Genomic DNA, 14189 nt, shown 5'->3' with positions numbered 1-14189 from the left:
GACCTGAAGAACTGGGGAGGTTGGTGAGGGGTGTTGCAGGGCCCAAGGGGAGTAGTCCTGTGATTCTGATAGAACAGGTGTCTCAAAGTCCAACTGGCATAGCCTTCCCTCACTCAGAACCTGCTGACATTCACATGCAGGTCCAGGGAGCCTGATTACCTATAGAACTGGGAAAGGGCGCCTGGATAGCTTGATAGAAGAAACCACTTTGTGTGGGGATACTCACTTCTGCCTCAGAGAGCCCTGAGGACATTACTGCATTAGAGGACAAACCAGTCCCTGAGCCATCTAGACAGTTTTTAACTTTTCAGTATAATGTGTTTAAATTAAAGGCAAAGAAGTGTAATTCAGTGTAATACATTTTTTGTGCTTAAGACATAAACCCTCAACTCTCTGGTCAAGCCAGCTCATTACCCAAGGCTTCTTAATAGCAGAGGCTTATTACAGTAGCTTATTGGTATTATTTGATATTTAAAGATTAAAGATTATAGAAGTGAGGCTTTCATTCCCTAGCTCTCTGGATTGATTTAATTTTTCCTTAGGTTGTCTTAAGGATTTTGAAAAATATTTCGGATAAACCTGTAGAAAGCACATGGCAGGTTAATGTTACTTGTGGTGTTCACTTACATGGGGTTTGAGCTACCTGGATTTTTTCATGTTTTTAAGAAGTGAAAAGTTTTTGCTCTTTGCTTATAGCTGCTGTTCTACCCCAGAGGTAGAACTGACTCTTCTGGCTTTTGCTCTCGCAAGAGGAAGTGTTGCCAAAGTGATGAGCTCTCTATGCACCATCACTGGCCATCTGGACACACAGTATGATGCCTCATCCCTCATCTTGTCCATGGCATCAGTCAGACAGAACCTGCTCCTCAAATATGGTAAATATGGTAAAACATGGGGGTGATAGAAATGTCAACAGTGGACAAATCATAAAGCCATTCTTTGCCATGTGACCTCCTGGTATCTTCTCATCTTTTTGGGTTGTTATAGTTACACCATGATTCCTGGATGAACGTGTCCTTTGAGTATCAGACCTTACTAGGATTGGCAGGGAGAGGGGGGATTTTGGTTCATTTATGTGATGGCGGTATCACCAGAAGAGGACACTTGAGTGTCCACAAGGCTGTACTCCCACGATCTGCTTGCAAAATTACTCAGGTCTGGTGGCCATTTGAACACAGCCATCTTTGGTGAAGTACCAAAGTGTCTCATTGTGTAGGCTAAGAGGGTTGGAGTAGTTCTTGCCTGTTGGAGGGAGGAAGCTAGCCAAGATACGGTGCAAAGGGATCTTTGTCTTAGAGTGCATCCCTCTGCATTCCCGTGATAGCTGCTCTGAAGGATTTGGACACCTGTCTGCCACTGCTTCCCCCTCTTGGGCCTAGCAGTAATTCATATGAGCACTTTTCTACTAACCCAGGATGGGGCCTTATACTTACAATCCTTCTCAACACAGGAGCCCATAAAGTTAACTCTTAAAAGACTGCAGTGCAGCACTTCCTCTTGGTGAGTGCAGCCTTCCTGGACCCCACAATATACGGTATTGGGATATTTCTACCATTTTATTTATTTATTTATTTATTTTGAGAGAGAGTGTCTTGCTGTGTTGCACAGACTGGAGTGCAGTGGCATGATCACAGCTCACTGCAGTCTTGACGTCCCAGGCTCAAGTGATCCTCCTGCATCACTCTCCCGAGTACCTGGGACCACAGGTGCATGCCAGCATATCTGGTTAATTTTTTAAAATTTTTTGTAGAGATTGGGTCTCACCATGTTGCCAAAGCTGGTCTTGAACTCCTAGGCTGAAGCAGTCCTCCCACCCTGGCCTCTTAAAATCCTGGGACTACAGGCGTGAGCCACCACACCTGGCCTCTGCCATGACATTTCTACCTTTGTCTTAATATGACTGACTTAATGGCTTCTTTTTATGTTTATGTTTATTTTTATTTTTATTTATTTATTTATTTTGAGACGGAGTCCTGCTCTGTTGCCCAGGTTGGAGTGCAGTGGCATAATCTCAGCCCACTGCAACCTCCACCTCCCAGGTTCAAGTGATCCTCTCGCCTCAGCCTCCTGACTAGCTGGGACTATAGGCATGGGCCACCACACCTGGCTAATTACAAAAATTTTTTTTTTTAGAAATGAGCTCTCCCCATGTTGACCAGGCTGGTCTCAAACTCCTGGACTGAAGCAATCCTCCCACCTCAGCCTCCCAAAGTGCTGGGATTTACAGGCATGAGTCACAACGCCCAGCCTGTTTAATTTTTTTTTCCTCTTGCCTGTTTAAATTTTTAAGTTAGACAATTGATGTCCTGTAAATCTAGTTTCCTCCTTAAATTTTAAAAGGTTATTTTCTTGGGTGGTTGGGGGTAGCACTGGTGAACAGCGCAGAGCAGCCATGGCTGGATAGAAGGGATAGTAGGTAGTGTCTGGAAGCTGGATAGAATTTAGATTAATGGTTGTTCGGGCAGGGAGCAGTGGATAGGGAGGAATGGGGTAATGTTCTAGTTCTAGGTTATATCATAGGTGAACAGGTGTTCATTATATTATTAAAAGGAAAACATTTTCAGATCATCATAGCAAAAGTTGATTTATATGTATATATAAATATATGTTTTTTTGCCAAAGCCAAGTGTTCTGAAAAAGTTGGTTTTTCTAATTCTTGAAACAGAAATTTTGCCTGAAGAGATGATTTAAAGAAACGAGACCTAAAATATTTTATATTTAAATGCAATTGTAATAAAGTTAACTATTGGCTCCAAAACAGTATCTTAGGAATCACCCCCCCAAATATGTTCAATCTGTGTTATCGACCTATATCTTATAATGTCCTTTTTTCAGAACAATGAATTGTTCTAGAAAGCTATCCTTGGAATCACTCAGGGACATAGCTGTACTTTGTCTTTTTCAGGAAAGCACAAAGGGATGATGCCAACTTTTGTCTAATATCACTGCTCTATTTCAGCTTTTAAACAGGGAGATTTTTATTTAGCAGTCTGGGTAGCCACAGGACTCTATTTCCACAGATAGGCGTGCTGGTTTCCAGTTCTTCATTATTTTGGCTTACAGCTTGCTCTTCTTTTCTTTGGTCAGGTAAACCTCTCCAGTTGACTCTTCAGGCATGTGATGTCAAAGGAAAAGAAGATAAGTCTGGACCCGAAAACCTCCTTGTTGAACCGTGGACAAGGGATGGTGAGTGGTGGGTCTGTCTGTTTCTAGTGTGCTCAGTAGACAGGAGTCAGCTGTGTGAAAGCACACTCCGGGCTTTGAAATGTTTGAGGCGTGCAGTCTTCAACTTTAGGTTGTTTCTGAGTTGGCAGTGGTTCCTGAACAATTTGTGTGGTTTAGTTGTAATCTGTCTAGGTGTCAATGACCTATAACAACTTAGAAGTATTTGAGAGCCTGAGGTTTTGAAAAGCAAGGATTTTTTCTCTTGGAATATAAAAAGTTACTATTTTTTAAATTATTTTTTCAGTTCCAATTGTCTTTCCATTGTGTTATCTTCAGGTAGCAGGAAACTCAGTGGATAAATAGCACTTTACTACTGACTGAAAACATAGTTTAAGAAGGGTATTTCCAGGCCGGGTGCGGTGGCTCACACCTGTAATCCCAGTGCTTTGGGAGTCCGAGGCGGGAGGATCACCTGAGGCCAGGAGTTCAAGACAAGCCTGGCCAACATGGTGAAACCCCATCTCTAATAAAAATTACAAAAATTAGCTGTTGTGGTGGCAGGGCACCGTAATTCCAGCTACATGGAAGGCTGAGGCATGAGAATCACTTGAACCTGGGAGGTAGAGGTTGCAGTGAACTGAGATCCCGCCACTGCCTTCCAGCCTGGGTGACAGAGCGAGACTCTGTTTCAAAAAAACAAAACAAAATAAAGAAGGGTACTTCCAGATACAGCTGATCTAGTATTTGCGTGTCTAGAGGAAGCCTCACTCTTTTCCTAGTGTCAACATAATAATTGCTGATGTGCTTTTCAGCTTTGCTGGAGGCTCTTTCCTTATCTCGTGATAAGGTGTTTGTGAGTCGCTCTCATTCGTCTTGTTGGCCGCCTTGTTATTGTCCTCTGTGTCCCTTTTTTCCTCACTGGACTGATTTGAATCTTGCTGATTCACTAGAGAAAGTGGAATGTTCCAGCAATGAACAGACATTGAAAGGGACTAGCCTTGCTCTTTGTGTCTGGTTCTCCTTGGCTTTCCTTTCAGCAATGAGTCCTCGTATATTCTCAGTGGTTGCCTCTTCTCTGTCCTGTTTCCCGTATTCATTCTCAGCACTGGTGGAGTCCAGACCCTAGGAGAACATGAGTTTCCCAGCTGCACCTCCTCTCCTCAGGGCTCCTCTTCAGCAGTAGATGCTTAAACCAAATTGTTTCCCTATGGTCTTCCCTGAGCAGATCAGCTTCTGCAGACACGTTTTCTTTACTGCATCCATCTCCAGCCACACTGAAGGCCATGGCCGGCCGTGAGGCTCCTGCCATCCAAAGTGGGTGGGGCTGGGAGGAGGTGGTGTTAGCTCCTTGTCCCTTTTCCTTCCCCTCACCCAAGAAAGCCAAGACCACCCTGCCAAAGGCCCTCTGCATTTTTGCTTCACTTGCTGAAGATTTGGAATTTTTGTTCCTGGTGCATGTGAGGAAGTGGATTTTTTATTTCTTTATTTTTATTTTTTTTGAGACGAAGTCTCACTCTGTCGCCCAGGCTGGAGTGCAGTGGCGTGATCTTGGCTCACTGTAACCTCTGCCTCCCGGGTTCAAGCCATTCTCCTGCCTCAGCCTTCCGAGTAGCTGAGACTACAGGTGCCCACCACCATGCCCGGCTAATTTCTTGTATTTTTAGTAGAGATGGGGGTTTCACCATGTTAGCTGGGATGGTCTCGACCTCCTGACCTCGTGAGCCACCGCGCCCAGCTGGATGTGGATTTTTAACACTGTTCACGGGCATTTCTCCTGGTAGTAGATTTTGCCAGCTCTTGTGCCTGGTCTGATTTGAATATTTTGTTATTTTCCCTGTGTCTTTTACCTACCTAGTTCTCCTTCCTGCTTTTTCCCCTCCTTAGATTGAGTGGATTTTAAAAATGTAGCTTAGTTTGTGGATTTGTTATTTTTGCCATGTGCCTGAGAAGCACAAGGGTGGGATGTGAATGGGTGTGGGGAGCACTGGGTTCCTCCAGCTCACTCCCTTCAGCCATCACTATCTATTGCTTGTAATTCAGGGTTGATGTCTGTCTTTCTTGCTGCACTGCAAAAAGTAACCCTTAAGGGACAGACAAGAGGAAAGTACTCATGGCCAGAACTGTTGGGTTTGGGGGTGATTATTTCTTCCCCTTATCAGAGTAAAAGCTCTTCTCATGGGTACACGTCTGATTCTCCAACTGTGGGGAAGTACCACTTTTGGACAAGTGTCACAGCAGGGCCCACAGAATGCCCAGAGAACTCAAACGCTGATACTTCAGGGGGCTAACATTCCTGGCAGTCACCACTGTCACTTGATCTGGTATTTTAAAGGAATACTGGGTGCTACTGATAGGAACAGAAGTGGTAGATTTAGTAAATCCTTTAAATCTGATTGGTTATTTTTTTTTTCCCTGTTATCTAAAAAGAATAAATTTGGCAAGTGGAGGGCAAGGTGTCAAAACTTGTAGATTTAAAATATCACAGTTCAGCCGGGTGCAGTGGCTCACACCTGTAATCCCAGCAATTTTGGAGGCCGAAGCAGGCAGATCACCTGAGGTCAGGAGTTCGAGACCAGCCTGGCCAACATGGTGAAACCCCATCTCTACTAACAGTACAAAAATCAGCCAGGCATGGTGGCGGACACTTGTAGTCCCAGCTACTCGGGAGGCTGAGGCAGGAGAATTGCTTGAATGTGGGAGGTGAGATTGCACCATTGCACTCCCATCTGGGTGACAAGAGCAAAACTCTGTCTCAAAAAAAAAAAAAAAATCACAGTCAAATCTGTGAGCTAGGCTGGACACAGTGGCTCATGCCTGTAACCCCGACACTTTGGGAGGCAGAGGTGGGAGGATTGCCTGAGGCCAACAGTTTGAGACCAGCCTGGGTAACATAGTGAGACTCAGTCACTACAAAAAATAAAAAAAAAATTAGCTGGGCATGGTGGTGTTTTCCTGTGGGCCTGCTTAGGCTGAGGCAGGAGGATTGTTACAACCCAGGAGTTTAAGGCCGTAGCGAGTTATGATTGCACCACTGCACTCCAGCCTGGGCAGCAGAGCGAGACCCTGTGTCTAAAACACAAAAGTGAAAAATGAAAAAAAAAAAAAACACATGAGCTGGTTTCTTAACCAAGAAAAGGAAGCACAGAAGTTTTATTTATTTTTTTAAGGTTTTGTTTTTGTTTTGCCTTTCTGAAAAAATGTCATTGCATATTTGGTGGCAGTGTTATTTTAAAAGAGTCTATCTGATTCTGTTGACTTAAATTATTTCTTCTGCCACTACATTGAGACTAATTAAAATTGCTGATTTATCACTTAACTTTTAGACAATACTTTAGGGTTTTTTTTTTTTTTTTTTTTTGAGACGGAGTCTTGCTCTTTCCCCCAGGCTGGAGTGCAGTGGCGCGATCTCGGCTCACTGCAAGCTCCGCCTCCCGGGTTCACGCCATTCTGCTGCCTCAGCCTCCCGAGTAGCTGGGACTACAGGCGCCTGCCAACACGCCCGGCTAATTTTTTGTATTTTTAGTAGAGATGGGGTTTCACCGTGTTAGCCAGGATGGTCTCGATCTCCTGACCTCATGATCCGCCCGCCTCGGCCTCCCAAAGTGCTGGGATTACAGGCTTGAGCCACCGCGCCCGGCAATACTTTAGGGTTTACATAGATTTCTTTTAAATAGAGACATCCAGGCCTCTGGGAAAAGGTGACAGTTCAATAATTGGTGTAGTTTTTAGTATTACTGTTAGTGGAGTTGTGTGAATTTTTGGTAATATGGATTCTTAAAATTGCCTGTAGAATTGCTCTTTCATAGAACTAGATCATAGAGCTTCTGTATGAATTAGAAAAGGTTCCTTCGGATTTAATTTTCTTAGTTTTGGTGACACATTTTGCACATTGTCTTTATGAATTTTTGTTTTCTTGAACTCCATGTAATGAAATAGGAAGCATGAAATTGGTTTTAGTCTTGTAATTTTGATAGGCAGAGTTGTTGAGAACAATTCAGAGTCCCAGAAAAAAAAGCTTATTTAATGCTGAGTTATATCATTTACAGAAGTTTGAAAGAGAAAGGCAACCTTGGGTCTAGCAGAAGACTTTTTCATGAGTCATTAAAGGATAATTACCAACAATCAAAAAAGGAAAATAGTGACTGTCATACAGATATAAGTGAACACATTCATACTTTTAATTTATTTACTTTAATTTGTTTATTTATTCATTCATTCATTTGAGACAGGGTCTCATTCTACTGCCCAGACTGGAGTGTAGTGCTGTGATGATAGCTCACTGCAACCTCCACCTCCCAGGCTCAAGCAATCCTCCCACCCTGGCCTCCCAGGTAGCTAGGATTGCAGGTGTGCACCATCGTGCCCAGCTGATTTTTTTTTTTTTAAGATGGAGTCTCACTCTGTCACCCAAGCTGGCTGGAGTGCAATGGTGCGATCTCGGCTTACTGCAACCTCTGCCTCCCAGGTTCAAGCAATTCTTCTGTCTCATCCTCCTGAGTAGCTGGGATTACAGGTGTGTACCACCACGCCCAGCAAATTTTGTGTTTTTAGTAAAGATAGGGTTTTTACCATGTTGGCCAGGCTGGTCTTGAACTCCTGTCCTCAAGTGAACTGCCTGCCTCGGCCTCCCAAAGTGCTGGGATTATAGGCGTGAGCCACCACACCCGCCTTGATTTTTTTTTTTTTTTTTGGTAGAAATGGGGTCTCACCATGCTGCCCAGGCTGGTTTTGAACTCCTGGGCTCAAGTGATCCACTGGCCTCAGCCTCCCAAAGTGCTGGGATTACAGGCGTGAGCTACTGCGCCTGGCTCAGGCTTTTTATTTAGCTCATTCATTAATGAGGGAACCAGTAAGATGTTAGAAACAGTTCTAAGGAGAATTCATAAAATACATATAGACTAATAGGAATGCTAAAATTAATTTACAAATAAGTAGAATATTGATCAGTATCCATAAGGAATAATCAGCAACATTTCCATAGAACACAATGTTCTGTGGACAAGAATCATACGCATCACTACCAGTGTTCTGCAACTTGTAGAATTGTAAAATAGCTTAGAGACCATAAAAGACAGAGACGATCCAAAGAGCATGGTGGCTAGGACACCCTGTGATTCTTTTTTTTTTTTTTTTTTTTTTTTCCATTTCAAAGCCTTTCATAAACTTTCCTGACAAAGTGTTGTAGAAGCTCACTGATCCTTTTCTCAGCCACTAAGCCAGTAGGCTTTATCAGCCCAGCCAGCCGTCAGCCATGGTTGTCAGTGTGGCTCAGGAAGACGATTGATTGTCCAGTCTTTTGTCGCTTTGGCTTAAATGTTTTATAAACATTTATTTTCTTTTTCTTTTTCTTTTTTTTTTTTTTTGGAGACGGAGCCTCACTCTGTTGCCCAGGCTGGAGTGCAGTGGCACAATCTCCAAGCTCCGCCTCCCAGGTTCACGCCATTCTCCTGCCTCAGCCTCCCAAGTAGCTGGGACTACAGGCGCCCACCACCACGCCCAGCTAATATTTTGTATTTTTAGTGGAGGATGGGGTTTCACCTTGTTAGCCAGGATGGTCTCGATCTCCTGACCTCGTGATCCACCCGCCTCGGCCTCCCAAAGTGCTGGGATTACAGGCATGAGCCACCACGCCCGGCCTAAACATTTGTTTTCTTATTGTTACCTCAGAGCAGGGCTCCCTGTGAGGTGGAGGGGATTGTGCCCTGAGAAAGTCGAACCTGCTCAGTTCTCTGCTTACCTTGGGGTTTATCATTGGGGTTGCCTCTGTCCAAAGAGGAAATTTTTCTCTAATTTTCATGAAGATATCAGACCAGTTACCCCCCATACCTCAAAGGATATGGTTTGTTTTTGTTGATCTTAGTTCTTAGGGCTATAAAAATGGGTGAGTTCCCTAACTTGAGTTTTTCCTTTTTTCAGGTTTTCTTACAGAGACTGGAAAAACCAGAGCCAGCACTATTTTTTCTACCGGAACTGAATCTGCCTTCCAAGTTACACAGATAAGAATTATGGTAATTTCTCGTGCTACCTTCTTTAAGCAATGTTACTACTTTTGTTTTTAATTTTTGTGGGTACATAATAGGTATATTTATTTGTGGGGTACATGAGATGTTTTGATACAGGCATGCAATGTGAAATTATCATACAGAGAATGAGGATGAGCTATCCATCCCCTCAGGCATTTAGTCTTTGTGTTATAAACAATCCAGTTACACTGTTTTAGTTATTTTTCCATGTACAATTAGGTTATTATTGAATATTACCTTTTATTACATTTCAGAAGTCCACGTCATTGGTGTTTTGCTTTTTTTTTTTTTTTAAGTCAGTCAGACCTATGGCTGACCGTGTCATTGGTTTTTCATTGAACATTTAATGATTATTTACTCTGTGTCAGGCCTGTAGCAGAGGGCAAGGACAGAAAGATGAACAGATTGTAAAGTCTTTGAAATGGTGAGAATACAAGGATTGAGAAAGTTAAGGAACATTTCTTGGGAAACAGCTTTCTTATTTTTTCAGGGCTTAATATATTTGAAATATTGTTCATTGGTCTCGTTTTGTTTTAACCTGTTTGAATTTAACCATTCTGGAAACAAAATGGCCACAGAACTTTTGCCCCTTTGATAGACTTCATCCTAATCTCTGTTTCCAGGTTCGACGTGGTGGCATTGGTGCCCAGTGTGGGTTGGTATTTGCCTATAACTCATCTTCTGATAAGTTTTGTGCAGAAGAACACTTCAAAAGGTTTGAAAAATATGACAAATGGAAGCTTCAGGAGCTCAGGCAATTTGTAAAAAGCAGGTAAGAAGGTAAAAAAAAAATCTTTGTAGAACAAAGATCTACAGAACAAAAATCTTTATAGTTAATAAGAATGCATTCATGCTCACTGGTGAACTATGCTTCCTTGTCTTTATAGAAAAGTTGTCGCTAATCCATCTCAGTGGCCATAAGCTTTCATTGCTTTCTAGCAGCATATCTGAAGATGTGTGTGTTAATTTGTTCATAGCATGTTACTCAGTCCCCTTTGTGACCAGAGGCACACATCTTCACAATGGCTGGGTAATGATCTATCTGTGCCTGAATTGTGGACAGCCTGTGGTCTTCAGCTGTTGCCACAAACTCCCTTCTCCCATTCCTGCTTTTAACAAAAATATTTATTAAGTACCTACTATGTGCCAGGCCTGATGCTAGGTGCTGAAGATACCGTAATGAGGAAATTGGCTCAGTTCTTGCTTTATATGGCTTACTGTTCAGCTCAGAAGACAGGTAAGAAAACTTGAAGTATCAACAGTGTTATGAATGTTCTGTAGGGGAGAAAGGGCGCTGTGGGGACACAGGGCAGAGCAGCCCTCCTGATCAGAGACATCTTTCTGGAGCAAGTGTTGTTATGCTGTTTATGAAGGATGAGTTGGAGTTGATCGGCCACTAGAAGGAGAATTTCCTAAGCAGAGAGGACAGCTTCATGGGCCCAGAGGTGAAGCATGGCACATTGAAGGAACGGGCAGGTCCCACATTTTTGAGGGATACTCAGAGGGAGGGTGGTGAGAGATGCAGCTGGAGAGCTGGGAAAGGGCAGGGCATTCAGGGCTTTGTCTCTGTTTCAGGGTTTAGACAGTATCCTTAAAGCATCATGTGAGGGGAAAGGGTGGGGGAATGTGTTGAGGCATTTCCAGAAGCGAGGGGCTCAAATGCGTGTTGTAGAAGCACTGCTCAGGATCATGTTGTGTGTAGTATGGACTGGAGGAGGGCAAGTCTGGAGGCAGCTGGGTTGGGAGGAGGTTGTCACTTACTGCCTAGGAAGCCAGTGGGTGACCCCTGCTGGAGCAGCAGCATCAGTGGAGAGATGTGGACCAAGAGACCACTAGGAGAGAGAAGCGACAGGACCTGGTGATTGACTGAATGTGGAGCAGGAGAGGGAAAAAAGCTTCATCGGCAGTGAATCCTGGCTTTTGGCTTGAGCAGGTGGGGAAATTGGTAGTGCCTTTCTTACCCTGGGGAAGAACAGGTTTGTGGGGAAGATGATGAGCTCAGATTTTGTTCTGTTGAATTTGAAGTTCTGAGAAACCTTTGAGGTGTTTGGTAGCCAATGGATAAACAGGTCAGGAGCCAGGAAGAGAAGTTTGTGCTGAAGGTACAGATATGAGAGGCATTTAAATGATAATTTAAAATGTAGAAATAGGCCAAGTGCAGTGGCTCATGCATGTAATCCCAGCATTTTAGTAGGCCAAGGTAGGTGGATTTTGAGCCCAGGGGATTGAGACCAGCCTGGGTCTCACATAGACCCCCGTCTCTAAAAAAAAAAACATAAAAATTAGCTGGCCATGGTATCGCATGCCTGTAGTCCCAGCTACTTGGAAGGCTGAGGCGGGAGGATCCCTTGCGCCCTGGAGGTTGAGGCTGCAGTGAACTATCTTCACGCCACTGCACTCCTGCCTGGGTGACAGAGTGAGATCCTGCCTCAAAAATAAATAAATAAATAAATAAATAAAATGTAGAAATGGAAGAGATCATTCTGCAAGAATGTGTGAACTGGGAAGAGAAGAGAACTTAGGTCAACATGAGACATACCAGGCTTTAAGGGGCAACAAGGAAAACTCAGCCAGACAAGCAGCAGGAAAGCCAGGGCCTCATGAAGGAAAGCTGTGTCCTCATGAAGCCAAGGGAAAATAATGTTTGAGGGAATGGGCAGTGGTGTCAGATGTTACCCAGAAGTCAGAAGGTAAAGTCTGAAAGTGGATCTGTCAGATGTAGCCACTGGTGCCCCCTTGGAGAAGGTTGCCTCCCTTATTGTTACTAGTGAGTTAAAATTCAAGAAGCTAAGACAAGAAAAAAAAAAAAACTCAAGGAGCTGAAACCCTGAACTTGCCTACATTATTTCATGGGTAGTGGATTGATGGTGTTAATAGAAGCCTTTCAATACCATCCATTGCAGTACTACTTGAGCTTCAGTGTGCATACACATCAGCCAGGGAATTTGTGAAAATGCACATTCTGATTCAAGTGCTCTGGATGGGGTCTGAGACTGATTCCTAACAGGCTCTCGGGTGATTCTGGTGTTACCTGTCTGTGGACCATACTTGAAATCGTAAGGATCTAGAATAATTCGCTCTTCTTGCTGCAATTCCTTTAGCAGCATTCCTGACAAAGATTCGATCAGCCTCTCTACAATACTGTTGATGGAAAACTCACCACGTATCAGGCACTTCAGTAATCAGAATTTGTTCAGTCGAAATCCACATTTGTAATGTCTCTTCAGTGGTCTTCATTTCAGCCCTCTAATGAATTTGAACAAATGTCCTTCACTCCTAAAATCTCCCTTCCGTTACACGTGTATGCCTTTTTAAACACAGCTTTTCTTTTTAAATAATAGCTAGAGATGATACTGGGTTTTAAGCAGCTATGTCCTACTCTTGGGACAAATTAAAATAGGTCAGTTCCCCTAAACCTGCTGTTAAACAAGGTCTTTTACATCTTATACAGGATGATTTTTTTTTAACCTAAATACAGGCCTATTCACCACTACCTTAATGGTTTTAGCTCCTGATTCCAGCCTGAATGACTCTTAAATCCTGATTTTGTTGGCCTACATATTCACCAGTCCCTCTCCAGTTTGGAAATCAAAATATTAATGTGCATGCATTTTCTTTTTGTCTTTTTTTTGGTCATGTCCTCCTGGTCAGGCGTTGGTCAGTCAGCATGCTCCAGGGTCAGCAGTTGGTGCTGTGCCTACGTAAGAGGACTAGTACTCAACTCTCTTCCATCTTGCCTACTGTGTAGTGCAGAGTAGGGAACACGATTGCTTCTCTCTGTTCTCTGACACCCTGCCAGCTTTCTGTATCTCGAAGGTTTCCTTGACAACTCCCAAAGAGTAGATTAAAAAATCTTCAAGCTTATGGTATTGATGAAACTCATTGACATGGTTTTGGGTTAAGAGAATACTGTTTCCCATTAGGGTTAACTGTGTCATGAAAGGTTTATGCCAAGAAAGACTTACCTTCAGAAGGGACGTTTTGCTGGGCACTGTGGCTCACGCCTGTAATCCTAGCACTTTGGAAGGCCGAGGTGGGTGGATCACTTGAGGTCAGGACTTGAGGTCAGAAACCAGCCTGGCCAAGGTGGTGAAACCCCGTCTATACTAAAAATAGAAAAAAAATTAGCCAAGTGTGGTGGCGGGCGCCTGTAATCCCAGCTACTTGGGAAGCTGAGGCAGGAGAATCTTTTGAACCTGGGAGGTGGAGGTTGCAGTGAGCCAAGATTGTGCCACTGCACTCCAGCCTGGGCGACAGAGCAAGACTCCGTCTCAAAAAAAAAAAAAAAAGAAGGGACATGTTTTCTCTCTGTTACAGAACCTACTTTGGATTGTCTTCTTGCCATAATTCCCTCTTTTGGTAGTTTTACCCATATAAAATACTGATGTGTCGCCAGCTTGGTAGCTGTATCACAGACTGAATAAAGTTTTAGGAATGTTACTTGAAAAAACTGCTCTTTTTCTCCTTCTTATTTATTTATATATATATATTTGAGGTGGAGTTTTGCTCTTGTTGCCCAGGCTGGAGTGTGGTGGCGCAATCTTGGTTCACTGCAACCTCCGCCTTCTGGGTTCAAGCGATTCCCCTGCCTCAGCCTCCTGAGTAGCTGGGATTACAGGCATGCGCCACCATGCCTGGCTAATTTTGTATTTTTAGTAGAGACAGAGTTTCTTCATGTTGGTCAGGCTGATGTCGAATTCCTGACCTCAGGTGATCTGCCTGCCTCAGCCTCCCAAAGTGCTGGGATTACAGGTGTGAGCCACCGTGCCCGGCCTTATTTTTATATTTTTTTGAGATGGAGTCTTGCTCTGTCACCCAGGCTGGAGTGCAATGGCGTGATCTCAGCTCACTGCAACCTCTGCCTCCCGGGTTCAAGTGATTCCCCTGCCTCAGCCTCCTGAGTAGTGAGATTATAGGTGTGCACCACCACGCCTGGCTAATTTTTTGTATTTTTAGTAGAGACGGGGTTCACCATGTTTACCAGGCTGGTCTCAAAACTCC

General features: G+C 43.7%; 1 protein-coding gene across 5 annotated transcripts in view; it reads left to right on the top strand.

Annotated features, from left to right (window-relative positions):
* ZZEF1 (zinc finger ZZ-type and EF-hand domain containing 1) overlaps positions 1-14189 on the top strand; it is a 136898-nt gene that overhangs the window by 38572 nt on the left and 84137 nt on the right. For all 5 annotated transcript variants that reach the window (XR_009211131.1, XM_032138334.2, XM_032138333.2 and 2 more), the window contains exons 8-11: positions 697-875; positions 3088-3186; positions 9082-9173; positions 9812-9960. Coding sequence is in view for 4 of the 5 variants with exons in the window: in XM_032138334.2 (XP_031994225.1) it covers positions 697-875; positions 3088-3186; positions 9082-9173; positions 9812-9960 (519 nt within the window). In the remaining variant the exon portion in view is untranslated. The remainder of the gene's footprint in view (positions 1-696; positions 876-3087; positions 3187-9081; positions 9174-9811; positions 9961-14189) is intronic.

The sequence above is a fragment of the Hylobates moloch genome, unplaced genomic scaffold, assembly GCF_009828535.3.
Source record: "Hylobates moloch isolate HMO894 unplaced genomic scaffold, HMol_V3 SCAFFOLD_19, whole genome shotgun sequence".
NCBI classification, from domain to species: Eukaryota; Metazoa; Chordata; class Mammalia; order Primates; family Hylobatidae; genus Hylobates; species Hylobates moloch.
The sequence above is the reverse complement of the archived record's forward strand: the minus strand, read 5'-3'. Positions and strand labels throughout refer to the sequence as shown.